At 48.2% G+C, this 15,988-nt stretch overlaps 1 protein-coding gene across 1 annotated transcript; it reads right to left on the bottom strand.

Moving 5' to 3' along the window:
• Positions 1-456: 456 nt before the first annotated feature.
• Positions 457-3,570, bottom strand: ATF4 (activating transcription factor 4). The gene is made up of 3 exons (XM_074168201.1): positions 3,229-3,570; positions 1,929-2,243; positions 457-1,388 (listed from the first exon to the last, which is right to left on the bottom strand). The coding sequence occupies exons 2-3, from the start codon at positions 2,143-2,145 to the stop codon at positions 538-540; spliced, it is 1,068 nt and encodes a 355-aa protein (XP_074024302.1). The 5' UTR covers positions 2,146-2,243; positions 3,229-3,570; the 3' UTR covers positions 457-537.
• Positions 3,571-15,988: the final 12,418 nt, after the last annotated feature.

The raw sequence follows: 15,988 nt of genomic DNA, 5'->3' as shown, positions 1-15,988 counted from the left end.
TTTTTTTTTTTCCATGTTTTGAACCCTGGACCATTCACCTCTTTCAGAAAGAACATCCAGGTCTGCCAAGTCTGAACACAAAACCCTCCCAGATCAGTCTTCTACCCACCTTCCACATCTTTTATCATCTTAGTACTTTTATACACTCAAGTTTAATTCTTTAAATGGGACTACACCTTTGTTACTGAGAAACTAGTAACACCCCAGTGTGATTCCCCTCATACACCATTTGTGTACATCATTTATTACCAAACACGTGTAAACCGTAGTGGGTGACATGCACCTTGTGTCACTGCATTAACCGAGGAGATTCAAAGCACCTTGTGTGCCCTCACCCCATGATGCATCCCCACACCCCCCTCCCACCCAACAGCTCCCAGTGTGTTCGCACCCAGGTGCGGTGCAAGTTACACGTTTTACACATACCCAGTTATCACACACCAGAATCGCAAGTTTACTATAAAATAATTTATTAGACAGCAATACACAGCCTTAGCATCAAGCTTATATACATGCACATAGAAACTGCTGACTACCCTACTCAGGGACTCTAGCTCTTTTGCCCTTGGCCTTGCGGACCTCTTCAATCAGATCTTTTAAGTATTGAATTTCCTTACTAAGGGAATCTGCTTTCTCCTTCAGGGCCTGGTTCTTCTGCTCCAACTCTCTACACTCCCCAGACAGCGCCTCCTGTTCTGCCCTCTTCTTCTGCCGGTAACGCGTGGCAGCTGTCTTGTTCTGCTCCATCTTTTTCAATTTCTTATCTATTTTCTTCTCTCCTTTCATCTTTGCTGACACTACCTTCTCTGCAGGATGATCGTAGGGTTTGGCCCGCACAGAGCCACAGTTGGCGTCTGCAGGGAACTGGTTGCCATTGGGGGATCCAACTGAATTGGTGGGACTATGTTGGGGTGTTCCCAGGTAGGAGTCTGGGCTCATGCATATTCCACTATCATCGGAATGGTTCTCCTCCTCTTTCTCGGACTTGGCGATCACTACCACAAAGGTGGGGCCCTCTTGTTTTCTTTCTCCTTCCAGAACATCCACTTCACTACCTAGTTCTAAACTAAATGAATGGTCTGGAGTGGAAGTCAGAGACCCTGGGGAAAGGGGAAAAGACCAAAGGGAAGCCAATGGGGCCATCGGATCTGCTCCAATTGGAGACTCGGGGAGATGGGTGATTAGGTCAGTTATCAGTGGAGGTTCTTTGTTGTGAAATTCCTGGATGGTAGGGGTAAATAGGAGATCACACGTGTCTTCCAACGTGGCCATCAGCTCGTCTGGTGAGACGGTGGCTTCCAGATGTTCCATACCTAACAGGGCATCAAAATCGAATTCCTTCAGATCCATCTTCTCCACCATCCACTCCATGCCAGAGAAGGCATCCTCTGCACAATAAGAAAATTACCATTTCAGTAAACCAGCAGCCAATGAAACTCAAGCTTCTGAGAACAACCTAGAAACTCAGCTTTTAGTGTCTTCCCTATCTCTTCTGTCAGTATGGAAAAATTTAACCACCAGAAAAAAATCCCCTGCCATTTAGCTGCAGAAGACTGCAGGGTACAACGTAAGCCATCAGCTGTTCTGACATTCCATCCCTCTTACTCCAACACCAGAAGAATTCAGGGCCATTTGAAACACACAACCATGCTTGTTCCTTGTGACCTCTGCCAGGGAATAGTACCTTAACAGACTATGTCCTTTTAATAAAAGGACAATAGGAGTGTCACTTTACTGTAACGCCAGCCTGGTAACCAGCAATTCTGTATTGCGTAAGCAGTGTAGTACACACACTCTTCAAGCAAAGGTATGCATGTGAGGCTGCCTTCACGTTTTAAAAAAACTAGCAATTTATTTTTTTTATCAGAATATTACTAAATATATAATGTCCCACTGTAATTGATTTACTTTATGCAAATAGATCTTACCCTGGCTGCTATCTATGGTGTTGCCTAAACTGTCCACAGCAAGCCAATTGGAGGAGACTGCCTTAGCCTTGTCGCTGGAGAACCCATGCGAACCGAGGGGCTCGGCCACCTCCAGGTAGTCATCTAGGAGTCCCAGACTTTCCTCAGCCACCGAACACGGCTGGCTGAAGGGGGATAATGAATCCCCCAACAGCATCTCGTTGTTCAAGAGGCTCATCTTCGTCAGCTTTTAATGCTTTGATGTCGAAGGATGCAGACAAGTAGAGGGTCTTTTTGTCGACTACAGCAATGCTGCTGTGCGGTGCCTTGAAAAACCTGCAAACAGAACTTTAATTGGTCAGTACTTGTTCAACCAGCACAGTAGCTTTTTAAAAAGCCGTACCTCCTCAGTAAGTATGGCTGTAGTCTCATAGACTTATCCGACCTTTCCATTTCGGGGGCTGCTGTCTGCCTGAAACCTAACATCTGCCGTTTTTCTCTTTCTTGCTGATGAAGGCTGGCCAGGGGCAGCCAGGTGCCAGTCTCCCTCCCGGGGCTGCCCGGCTTCCTCATGCCCAAACACGGCCCCGGCCGCCGGCCCCGCCCACCCGCCGCCCTGACTCACGCCCACGCCAGCAGCCGCGGCCATTTCGCGATGCCGCCACCTCCCTCTCCCCCTCCTCCCGCCGGCGGCCGCCATTTTGTATCCTGCCACGTTTCCACCGGGGCTCCGGAACGCACGGCCGACGCCCGTTTCCAGCGGGTTATGAAACCCCTCCAGATGATCAAGACAGACTTAAAGCTACGGTATTAAAGGATTACAATACTGCTTCCAGCTTATTAACAGCCCCCGTTTATCTACTCGGGATGATACACCAAGTGGTATTTACACACTCGGGCCCCCGATGCCTCCAATGCCCCATTCCCCCCCCCAGCTACAGCAGCGTTCCCCCACGCGGGGTAAAAAAGCCCTCCCGAGGAATGTACTGCTTTAACTCCCATTCAGAGGAAAAATCCCTACCTTTTGGGTATCGATTTTTCTTATACTACGTACGGCACAGGAATTTATCGTTAGTTTTTCTGAAATGGCATTTCCTGCCATCTCTGACACCCGCCTCCCCCGGGGAGGTTGAGCCCACACGAAGATGCCCCTTCCCCCCGTCTTGTTTAGCCAGGTTTGTTTGGTTTTTTTTCCACCACGAGATACCATCCATTACCGTAAGAGTGATAAACCCGCCCCCAAAGCCCATTTAAAGGGGAAAAGAGGGGGACTAGCCACACACGGGAGAGGAAACTCCCGTCCCTCACACACAATACTCACGCCATGGTTGCAGATGCCGGGGGTGTGCTGAGGCCGCCGCCGCTGCTGCTGCGCCTGCTGCACTGGCCGATGCCGCCGCTGGCCCTGCCGCCCTTAAAGAGCCATGGCGGCCAGGGGAGGGGAGGCTGCTCCGGTCCGCGCCGCGCGGGAGGGTGTTGCGCACAAGGACACTCACACCACCTCTCTTTTTTCAGCAACAGTCACACAATGAGGTGGCACCGCCCGCGCGTTGCCCTTATATACCAACCGCCTTAAGCAAAACAAGATCCGGCTGTGAGGTGTTCTTCCGCCAAGCGTCATCTGCTTCTCGCCGGCAGCGGCCGGCCTGTAACCTCTCTCTCTGGGCTTCTCTCCTTCCGTTCTCCTACGAGTTAATCGCAGGAGCTGCCGACAAAAGCTACGACCCCACAACGGCGCTGTAGCGGAAGGGACTATATGGTGTACGTCCGCGCTGGCCGTCTCGCCGGCAAGCGAGGCCGCGTCACGTGACTGGAGCAGCTGAGGACGCTCCCCCCCCCCCCCCTCCTCCGGCGGGGAGCGGATGGAGTAGGGGGACGGTTTAACCGCCAACAAAGACGGGGTGCTCGCATAGGAGGCATCACGCAGAGCGCCACGTGGGAAGGGGGGGCGCTCATTGGCCGGAGGGGAGATGTTCACGTCCAGGGCGAGCTGTCATTGGCCGGGGCCCGAACGAGGCCAGATGTTGGGGAGGGGGGCGAGAAGGAGCCGCCGGGCAGGGAAATGGCGGCCGGGGTGGTGAAGGGAAGGGAGAGGCGGCTTCGCTTCTCACCGCATTTCTGCGCCTTCGCTTCTCACCGCATTTCTGCGCCTTCGCGGACCTGTCCCTCTCGAAACACCATATGTTCCCTCCCTTTTGGTTTACGACGGCCCCTTTTGTTCTCCACTCGTCTTGTGGAGTGGACGAGTCCTGTCGAGGTCAGGCCATAGGTGGCAGCTGCTGCTTGGGCTGAGGCGCTGGTATGGCTTCTCTTCAGCACTGAGGCAGCAGGCCGCCATGGCCTGCTGCTCCCTCAGATAAGGTGTCTGCCCAGGGCAGTGTCGCCTTCCCTCCCTGCCTGCCCCACACATGCGGAGCTCAGATTATGGCTGCTTTGGGGGGCATAGGTTTTGGTGTGTTTTGTGTGCATGATGGCGCCTGCATCACTGACCTGAGCCTGCTGGGCTCGCTGTGGCCATGGTGCAGTATTGACCCAGAGTGGTTCATGCAGAGCTTCAGTGGACAGCCATGCTGCTGAGCAGCTGACAGCATGGGTCTAATTAGTGCCTTCAACCTATGCAAGAGCTGAAAATGAAGTTGGTTATTCCCCAGCTGAGGTATGAGAACAACATCTCCTCCATGCAGTTTCACTGTGACACAGTTGCTTCTCTGTTCTCTGTGCAGGCGTTACTTAGACTGATGTGAGCATTAATGGATCACCTACACAGCCTTGCAGCTGTAAAAGGCAGCGTCAACTTGGAAGTTTTTAAAGCGCAGTTTCACATTATGTTTTATCTGATCTAAATCAACTTGCTGCTAGGAAAGAAGCCAGCCTTCTTCCGCCACCCTATTGCTAGCTATACAATTCCTCCAGCTGGTCTGGCCCTCAGTAACCCAGCAGTAAACTCACAGGGGTCAACACTTTTCTGCTGGTTTCAGTCCCTTCATCATTTCACTCAGGTCAGCCAAGCGTCAGCCAGCTCCAGTGAGCTGGGAGGATCAGGACTTGTGTGCTTTCCTCACGGTGCCGGAGTTATCCAGCTTCAAACGGTTGCTCTTCCACGTTGCCAACCTCACAGCGCGCCATCAACTCCGAGAGCTGCGGTGGGTCCTTGCTTGTTCAAACATCATCGTCCTTCAGGTCAAATTGCTCTCGGCTACTTCTGCAAAAGGCTCCACAGTTTTCCGGTTAGGGCCTCAGTAGTATTTGTGTAAAACCAGGGCCTTCACTGAGTTTGCCCAGGTGTAACTCCCTGAAATTTATTAAACAAGTTGACTGATAATTTGCAAGGATGGGCGTGACCCAGTGTCTACTTTTACTCTGATGTTAACTACCATCACTACAAAGCAGAATATATGTCACTCCACATCTGTAAACTGAGTATTAGCTACTGAATGAAATATTTTGAAATTTTTCCTCCATGTTGGTTTGTTGGTTTTTTTGTTTTGTTTTGTTTTGCCTTTTTTCTAGAAGCAAGCACAGATTTTGGGATGACTCATTAAAATGGAGGAGGCAGAGAAAAACGTCCTGCAATGCCAGAAAATACCACAGCCGTTGAGCCATCTAAGATGACTGTTCTGATAAATACACCCCGGAGCAGGCAGATCTTGCTTCAAAGCAAACTTTAGAGGATGCGGCAGCTTTTAAAGAAGCCAAGTGGGCGATTGGCTGGGTGGCCAGCATCTCCGTGTGCTCACTGGCTAAGGGAGAGCTCTCACATCCCCTGCAGCGCCTGCTTGCTCCTCCTTTAAGTGAAAAGAGTGATTGTAAAACCGTAATCGTAGCTAAATAAACAGAAATGCTATACACACCCAATCCTTCATCTTGGAAAGATAATTATAGATTTCGCTGAAAGGACTCTGGGTAAGTGTGAGCAAGAATCACGCAAGCAAAAATGAAATATGCAATGAGGAACTTAACCCAGATCTGCCTGTTTCCCAGCTGCCTGCTTTCCATTTTGTGTGGAAATTTCTCTGCGTTACGAGCTCTAGACCGAAATTTTTTAACAATCCCCAGTCAAAAAAGTGAAATCAAGTAACCAGAAGCCAGCCATTTAGGGACCAGCATATTTTTCCCTGTTACCTGAAGGACTGCAGAATTACTGTTGTTACATAATTCCATGAGCTATGTCCCCAATTCGTTTTTAAATCCTCTCTCTTCATTTGCACATATTACATCAGGGGTTTCTCCCTTGTGGCCAGGGTTTTTGACCGAGGTAGAAGACACTTCCTTAAGCCGAAGTAACAATTCCTTGGGAATTTTTGTGCAAAAGAAATTACTAGTATTTTCCAAGCAGAGAACTACTAACTCAAAAGTGTCTAAAAAGCGTTCCTTTCCAGTATTACAGAATATATTTGTGGCTCAGAGACTGAGAAGTCTGGCAGCCCTGAAGAAAATGGAATTTACAGCGCAAAAAGGTGGCTTCTGACTGAAGATTAATTTATGTGCATGGTCAATGAACTCCTGCTGACACGTTAACAGCTTTAACACCGTGGATGTGATTTTCCTGCCCTGGGTACCGGCACCTCGGCACAGAGAGCTCCTGTGATAAGTAAGATCCATCCCGACCCAGAAGTGAGGGCCCAGCCGCAGGCAAAAGGAGCTGCTCCCGCAGAGCTCCCTGCAGGATGGAGGCCAAAGTGACCTTGCTGGGGAGTGATGAACTGCCCTGAAAAATACAGCACTGCAGAAAGCCACCTCCGGCCAAACAGCAGCACCAGGAGGTGGAAAACTAATACTCCCTCCCTAATACTCACCCTCCTCCTTTGTTAAGGTGCAAGATCAATATATGTATTTGCTTTCTTTCTTTTTTTATTTATTTTTTTATTTTTTTAAGTTAAACGTTGCAAAGGAAAAGAGGTTTTCTTCTTCCACCAGCAAGTATACAGGAGATAAACAGGCGGAATGCTGTGTTGTTAAGCACACAAAAGGCAGCAAGGACGTAAATGTTTCCATAGTAACATCTCCTCGCACAGTCTAGGCCATCATTATAGGATGCTCTCAGGGACTGGGGCCGGGGGCCGGGGGGGAAGTACTCGTGGGCCTCTGTAGCAGGGGAGGGAGGCAGGGGGGGAGAACGCGGTGTTGGGGCCAGCGGGGTTACCAGCGACAGTAAGTCGCTGGAGAGGGAGATGTTTGCTCTTCCCTGGGAGAGCTGCAGCCAGGGAGAAGGGCTGGCAGATGCTGCATCAGGACCCCCATGGTGGCACTGGGCAGGCAGCTTTGGGTGCCCACTGAGCCTCAGTGGCCCGGGGAAGGGGCAGAACAGCTTTTGGCTGGCCCTGGGCCCTGCTGGGGAGGAGGGAGCATTGCTGGCTTTGCGGAAGGATAAGTGTGAGGGCAATTTCCCGAGGGGATTCTTGTGATAATTTCTGTCCTTTGAACCTTCCATCAGAAGGGACAGGAAGCCTTTCCCCGCACTTCAATGAGCAAAGCATTTCCAGAGACCAACAGGAATTTTTCCTGGAGACAGTGCGCCGAGGGAAACACAACAGAGGAATGAGGTGAAGCAGCCATACATTTTGAGCAATTTCAAGGGAGAATTACCTACAACCTCTACGGAACAGGCTAATTTGCAGTACTCTTAATTTGCAGTGCTTGGTTGCTTCTCTCCTCATGCAGCACAGATATCTGAAGGATCTTTTCTGCCAGATTCTCATTGTCAGCTCTTTAGGAATTGCTCTGTAGATGTTCCATTTTAAAGCTAGATTGAAAAGCAAATGTATGTGATTAAAGACCAGGCTAGGAGGTATTAGCGTCCATCTTTTATTACATACAAACGAAAAATAAGTTAGCCATATGCTCTGCCTCATTTGTTTTGGTCACTAGTACACCAAATGGAATCTCTAATAAATCTTCCATTGCTTACCCACCCCCTCACTGTCTTGTGTTTCCATCCTGGTACGTAAATATCACTGACATTTGAAATGAGGCTAATAAAAAAAAAAAGGATTAAATCTGCAATTTACATTTGCAACTTACAGTTCAATTATTTTCAAGCTATGGAAACAATCCTGGTTTTCCACCTACATTTTTCTTACTGAACGGACGTGGGCATGCCAAGCACATGCTGATAGCTCACAAAATATGGCTCTCCAGAGGCTTAGTTACTCAGAATCAGCCAGGCTGTGGCCAGCTGCCACAAGTGAAAACATTGTGCAAATCTGGTAAGAGGGAGGTAAGTTTTAACTCATAACTTGCCCAAGCATGAATTTCCTGAGCAAAGCTACAACTGGTTGAAAATTATGTTCAGCAAAAAATACGCGTGCAGGGGGGTGCTGAGTTTTGTTCAGACCATCGGGGGACTTTTTTTGGTTTTCTCATTGTCCAGCCTTGTTTTATTATGATGAAAGTATTTGGTGGGGGGGTTAAGAATAATCCCCCGTGTGTGTGTTAGCACATGTGGGAGCGGTTTAGCACACAAACAAAAGCCTTCCAGTTGTCCAAGCAGTAAAAGAACAGAAACACATCTCAGGGCAACTGTTGTTCTTCGCGGGGCTGTAGTTAACATGGCCCTTGCTGCAGACTGTGAATTCGGTGCCTATCAAAATGTATGTGTCCGTACGTTATCAGCATCTGCTGGAGTCACACGTGCCAGGTGCCTTGTGCCTTCCCGTGCGAAAGGATGAAGACGAGAGTGGCAGTGCACATGCCTTCTTTTTCCAGCAGTGCAAAGTTAGCGAGAGCCAAGGCCTGAAGAGCAGGTACAGCTTACGAGGTTGGAGCATCCCAGCCAGCCACAGACACCAGTGGGTGAGTTTAACAGCCCATCGCCGTTTCAGTGGATTTGTCTTTCACTGTCTCGGTGCCCCTCAGACGTGTCAGAACTTGTCAGTGCCCGGGACACTGCTTCAGTCCAACGGCGATTACACTGCGCTCCTGAACCTGGCATCTAAACTGAAGCCAAAGCATTGGCTTTGGCTGAAGCATGTGGAAAAGTTACTTGAGCCTTGAAAGTTATTTCAGCCTCTGTGCTCAGTGAGGGGAGTGCAGAATGAAAGGCTGGTAATACCAGACTACGCTCTCTGTGCTCCGTCTGGGGATTTGTTTTTAACTCCATGTAACTTCAGAGTGTCTCGATAAGGCCAGGAAGAGAGACTGTGAATGCGAAATAAAACAGGATCCTGGGGATATCTCTTATGTGTTTGAGATCTCCTTGTCTCTGATGCTGGTAGGCAGCTTCAGCAGGAACACTGACAAACCAAGTAGTTCAGATGAAGCTCTGAAACTCATTTGGGTATAAATCACCTTTGAGGCTGTAGCTCCCCAGGTCCCTGGAGAGGAACACTGCAGACGTTATTCAGTAATATTTCTCAGTTCTTTGTAGGCAGCAGCTCCTTGGTGGCTGGAATTTACCAGCAGACTTCGATCTGTTTTAATATACACTTGTTTACAGAGGAGGAGAGAGAAATTCCTGGTGGTTGTCGATGCAGCTGTGATATCATTCAGTTTATAGCTTTTTCCTGAATGACTGTCGTTTTTCCTCCTAAGGTCTGTGGGTTAGGAGATTTGGCAAAGGATGTCAGAAAGAAGATGTTTTCAGGAGACTTTGAGACTGCTCTGCTCCCTGCACTTGCACATGGGCTTGCGGGTGGCCTCAGCAGAGCCGCCTCAGATGCGTTACAGGGGTACTGGCCATGGGCAAGCTGGAAAATAGTCCCCAAAGAAGACTTTGTGGCCAAAGTATCGTATCGAGTAGGTGCTGTGGCTTCTCAATCTACTGCCCCTCATACTGGTATCACTGTGGCGCTTGGTGAGGAAGGTTTGCAGTTCTCTTAAGGACAGGAGGTTTCTGTGGTTGCCTGCTGAGCAAGCTGGTTTGAGACTAAAGCAAGGTTTGTCTGTGGAACCAGTCACGGCAGCCCACCTCTGAAGGGGAGGTAGAGCTGGCCTGCTCTTTTGGCACTCAGAGGGTGAGACTTTGTTGACCACAAAAGGGTGAAGCCTGTCCCAGGCCACCAGGCTTCGGAGTCCAGTCTTCCGGTGACACCAAAGCATCTTCCTTTGCAAAGTGATAGACTGAAGATGGACCACTCTTCCTTTTTATTAACTTTCTCTTCTTACATAAGAAAGAAATTAAAAAAAAAAAAAAATAAAGAGAAGAAAGTTTCCTCATCCAAATCACTAGCTCATTGTTCAAGGCAAGGCACTGGACTAGATGCTTTCTACTGTCTCTCTCAGGGCCACGGGCAGTGATTTGGAAAAGAGAAGGTTTGTGCCTCGGTCATGCGCTTGCCTCAGCAAAAACCAACCTCCACACGAATGCCAGGCAGCTGGGACCTCTGCCAACGTGCTCTCTAACAAGCAACGTGGGAGCTGCGGCTCTGGGGCCTGTGGGATTACTTGTACTACCTCTGCTTTAGTGTGTCTCAGACCCTCTGACAGTGTACCACCACCGCTATAAACAACCAGGAGTTGAACATAATTCAGATTATATCATCTCTGTAAGTGGCAGTAGTTATTACGTCCAAAGCCGTAACTATCCTCCGTGCTAAATAAATTCAAGAATTTGAAGGCAAAAACGTCTCTCTGCTATCCTGCTTCCAGGAATGATTGCTTCTCACCTTCCAAAGCGGGTAAGGAGCCTGCCAGGCCATTACGAGTTTTGAAGTAACGTCTGTCATGGGACAGGTAAAGAGCCCAGGCAGTCCATCATTTGCCATCTATGCCCTTGTGACTGTTGCCTGTTAGGTCTCTGTCCTTTGCAATGCCGAGCAGAATGAGACAAGAGAGTCTTACACCACTGGGATCATTCCAGTGGGATGTCTGATGGGACAGTCTATCACCCCTGTGCTTCTGTGGAACAGTGACGATTCCACCACAGTGAGAGGCAGGGGAAGGGGTGGGCTTGGGCTGAACTGAGGGAACTGTTGCCTAAAAAAGGGAAATCCAAAACAAAACCAAAAACTCAAGCAAGCAACTTTTGCCAGTTATTTGTATGGAGAAGGCTTTCCATGAAGAATGTGGTTAGAATTTATATATTTTTTTTATATATATATATATTTCCCCTGAGAAGCTTAGCACTGAGTGTTAATAGACCGATCAAAGAGCTACTTAGCCACTGGAGCCAGAGAAATTGAACCAAGGCAACAAAATAAAAATCAATCTGACATTTAGTGTGTTTAAAGTGATTTTGTTCAGAACTGACTTTTGCGTGAGTACTTAGGAAAGCTTAAAATCACAAAAAGTTTGGGTTCTGTGAGCCAAACTCTGTCTCCCACTCTCCTGCAATTCGGAAAACAAGAAGAACGCTTTCTATGTCCAGAATGATTTCAGATCTTCCCTGCCTTACCCGTTGGTCTGACCACCTTGCCTTACCATTTGCAAGCTTATTCCACAGGATCACATACTATAAACATACTATTAGCCTGCTCACCACCACATTTCTGGCTCTGTGACTTGTGAATAATGCTGTCCTTCTCAAAGTATGCTCATAAGACTTTTATACTGTGCTATCCCCAGTTGTGAAGGGGACACACTTGTGAAATGAGAACTATTTCAAGGTATTGCATCTTAAAAAGAAAAAAGGGGAGGGGGAGGATATTTCTTGAATCCCTCAGATCATAACAGCCTGACAAGGATAAAAAAGATAAAATCCAGGTACCTCAAACAGTTCCCCAAGTGTCTGGACTGCAGCAGTCCTCCTCGGGCTGGAAGCCAATCCTGATTTTCACTGGTAGGAGGGCAGAATCTCCCATTTCTTGCTTGCTGCATCTGTGAGTAAAGCCCAACATTTCAAGATCCGTTCCCAGATTCAGTGAGCCAGGCTGGAGCCAATGAATCATACCTAGTGCGGGGAGTGGGCCAACAAATTTTATCTTATCCAGAAAAGAAACCCTTCTTTTGGAAGAGGCTCCCCTTTTTTCCATGAGACTAAATTTAAAAAGTGGCAGCTGTTTGCAGCCTTTCTGGAGTTTAGAGTATTAAAATAAACCTCAAAAAAACACAGAGGTGATAGTATTTGGAGAAAAAAAGAAACATTCATCATGCAGTTCAACACGATAATCTCAAATTTGGGGTACAGTCATCCTCTCTCTCCCAGCCTATAAGAGTAGCTACAGAACAGTCAAGCTGGAATTGATTTATTTCTTTTTAGAGTGAGGAGATGGCAAAAATAAATAAGTAAAATGTAAGCTCAGCTACGTTCATTGCCAGGACAGGACTGCGGTTATATAACAAGGCACGCAAAATATTTTGCTTTTTCCAAAATCCACCTTCCTCCTGAGCTGTTTGTTCCTTAGGCTAAGAACAAAAAGAGATGCTGAGTCTTTGCAGCCTGGAGAACCATTTACGCTCTTCTTCTTTGTAGCCACCTTTTCCATACTTGAAATAATTATCATGACTCTCCTCAATTATTTCTTCTCCTCAATTATTTCTTCTCTACATTAAATGAACCCCTATCTTTTGATCTTTCCTCCTTCTTCATGCCAGGACAGCTTTTATGCAAAGGTGCAAACCGCTGCATCCATTAAACATGTATTGCAAGCCCTAGGCTTTCCAGGGGGTCCACCGCCAAGAGCTTGGATACAGGAGATACAGGCCCCTGGCACAGCGGCTTCCTCACTGCCCCAAGGCTGATGCTGGGATAAAAGATGAGGATTAGCATGAAGAAACCAAGGTGTGACTGAGCAAGGGCGGAGTTGTCCACACAGGAAAGGTTAAGATTTAATATTAAAGTTTAATTCACGGAAGCCTGTGAAGTCTGGGGAGCCACATGAAAGGCAGGCGCCTGCCCGGGCACGCGGTCTATCGGAGAAAGGATGGGGAGGCGCAGTGTGATAATTACGCATCATCTTGTGACCGGCGCAGAGGCTGCCAGGAGCCAGCATCAAGCTGATTGCTCTCTCAAGACAAGTTGTGGAGTGCCCAGAGCCGCAGAGGGAAAGCGAGTTAATCAGCAAGGGGCACGTCAGTCCCCAGGCGCTGGTGCGGTGCAGGGTTATGTCAGCATAAAAGTGATGCACCGAGACAAAAAAGCAGAGAGACACTCCTTTGTTTATAAACACACCAGAGACAACCAGGTTACTGTGGAAAGTTGTTTTATTTCAGAATTTCACACACTCTGTCACAGACCATGCACTTCAGACTTTCCCCTTTGCAAATCCACAGCCTCCAGGCCTGGGAGAGACGGGGCATCATCTCTTCGCTTCTCACTGCGAGTACCGACATGCTAAGAGTGAGGGCCCTGATGGCAGCTCTCCAGGAGGCAGAAAGCAGCCTCTTGTTTCCATAATTGCTTTTCAAAATGAGAAAAGAAATCCACCTAGCTTGAAGGATCAGCAGTGGAACTCAGCAGCGGTGAAACCCTGCAGCTGAGCAAGTTGGTCCTCGTCCTGTGGTTACAGGGAACAAGACGACAATCTCGTGGGAAGCTCAGGTGAGCTAGGCTAGAGCAGAAACACACCAAGGCATTCCTGGAGCCCTGGCAGCAACCAACCAAACTCACGCTCTGGGCCTCTTACAATCAATTTGTCTCCGAGCCGCTTGGCCGGGAAGGTGGCCAGGAGCTGCCCTTTTCACATTCAGCTTTAGGTCCTCCTGCTCTGTGCTACAGCTTTGACTAAGAAGGAGCCTACCTACAGGTAAGACAGCCCTCCGGGCTGTACATCAACACGTGTACTGCATTTAATACTGAAAGGCGCCAGTTCGAAAGACTCTGCAACAATCTGTTTGACCCACAGGCTGCTAGGTTAAACAGGGGTTTAGCGTAAATTTCCTGCACGCTTACCCTACTCCTTCTTCCCTGCCTCTGTTGTCCCTTATGCCTGACCCTGCTCTTGAAATACTCCTAGTTGCAGTGTCCCTGTGACCCATTACATCTTTGGCCTTTGCTGAGGCCGCCACTGCCAGGGCAGCTATTGCCCGCTGTGGTGGCTGCCTGTAGGAAGTGAGCATTTGCCTCCTGAGAGCAGGTTTAGGGCCAGCTCAGAGGAGGGCAAAATCAAAGGGAAGAAACAATCGAGTGATTCAAGTGAAGTGGAGCAAAGTCTACAGAAAAGGCGAAAAGGCAGCTTCAGTCTCCATTTAATACACAAATTGAGCTCAATAGCAGCAAGAAATGGCCATAAAATATTAATTCATTAGGTTGCCAGAAAGAAGTAAAAGCATTCATGTAAAAAATTCTACATAGATATGTATGTGGCAACTGTTCTCAAGCCAGCCCAGACAGTGGCTTCCTCCTGTTTACGTCTCACCTTTTTTGTATCTATAGTTTTGATCATTCCAAACCATGTTGCTGCTCAATTCTGTGTGAAGACCATGGTATTGGAGTCAGCACCAAGTCAGGGGTGAGATTACACTGAAGAAATGAACTTATGGGGAACTCCTGACAACCCAGATATTTTAATATTTTTAGTTGACCTTCAAGTAATTAAAAGAAAGGGGAATTTCCCCCAATAGCCTATAGGCTCCAAGTCTCATCTGTCTGCTTTTAGGGTAGGAAGGCTGACATCAGAAAGGCAGTGGAGAGCAGGGAAAGGAAGAGGGGAAAAAATCTGGGAACCAGAGTGAAGAGCAATCAACAGCTGACCAACACTGAGTGCTGCAAAACTTACAAAACACAAAATCATACAAACGGAATTTCTGTTAACTTTTTTATAGACTACAGACTTTATATACACACACAAACTTCAAAGTACGCACCTGGCAGTCTAGAAAATACCAGTACCCTAAGGATTAAATAATTTAAAATGCAATGTTGCATTATCACTGTATACAGAATACTATCTGACACATTGGCTAAAATGGACGGATTGTCCGAGAAAGATACTCACTCCCTCATCTCACCAGCACTGCCTCTAAAAAGAAAACAAGGGCTAAAGACTCCCCTCCGTGGTTCTACTCCTGAAACTCCTGTCAAAGGTGTGTGTGTGGGAGAAGTCCTGAGAGGAAGGGAGGAGAAAAGGATTCCTGCTTCCTCCAAACTCTGCTGCTGCCTCTCCGTTGGCTAGGGAGGCTGGACAGCAAGAGGAAAAAAGGTGCTAAGGCTAAGAAAAGGCAAGTATATTTCTGTAACCATAGCTGTGCTGGTCTTCTGAGAAAAACACAGCCCCAGACTCACCCTCCCTCTGCCTTTTTGAAGGCAGGAGGCCAGAAGGCTTAATGCAGAGTCTACGTGGCTAGTTTAGGAGATTCGTGCAGTGCAACAGCTGCCCCCCAAAACCCATACCGCAGGCCAGCAGCAGATGGGAGGGCAGCCAAAGGAGAACAGCCCGACAACAGCCGCAAACAGGAGTGGGCAGAACTGTGTTACCAACAGGTCCAAACAGACCGAATGGGAAGGTGTGCTCTCACCAGCTTTCTAAGGGTAATTGTAAACTGGGAGCACTGGGAAGTCAGCGCATGGGAATGAGGAAGGGAATGGACAGCCTCAGTTCTGAAGTGGGTGGGGAGGGGACTAAAACACACATAGAGAGCAGATGGCAAAGCCAACATATCTCTAAATGCCAACTCTCCATATGTATCCTAATATCAGCATATGGGACAGAACTTTGCTGATGACACCAGTTTTTCAGTCTTACCACCTTCACGGAGTTATAGCTGGTGAGAATCTGGCTTATGTGTGCTTATTACAAAGCCCTTTGAGGCATGCAGTCTTGCTTCCACCTCCTACAAACCAGAACAGCCATAAGCTCTTGGGGTAAAGATGAAAAAAAATCATCCCTGTTCCCATGTGTGTCTCCCACCCTTCCCCCATACTCAGTCTATTCCTCTAGGCCAGAGACATCTAAGGAGCTGCCCTGCTCTCCATTCCCGGGGCCATTCCCACCAGCAACGTCCAGCAGATCTGGCCTAGGCAGGAATGGCAAGCCCTGCTCCTTTGGCCTCATCACATAGCCAGATCACAAAGGTTTCTTCCTCTCCCTCAGTGAGAATTGTCTGTACTGGAGGCTGTGTTGCAGCAGACTGGGCAATCCTCAGCCCTTACTGCTGAGCCCAGCTTGCAAAGGATGAGAAGGCTCCACAGGAGCACGAGCCATGGACATAGGCATTCTCCAAGCTCTACAGCCCTGAATACTGCTAGTGTAATCATTATCCACTCA

The sequence above is a fragment of the Numenius arquata genome, chromosome 2 (genome assembly GCF_964106895.1).
Source record: "Numenius arquata chromosome 2, bNumArq3.hap1.1, whole genome shotgun sequence".
Classification (NCBI taxonomy): Eukaryota; Metazoa; Chordata; class Aves; order Charadriiformes; family Scolopacidae; genus Numenius; species Numenius arquata.
This window is presented reverse-complemented; position numbering and strand designations above follow the sequence as displayed.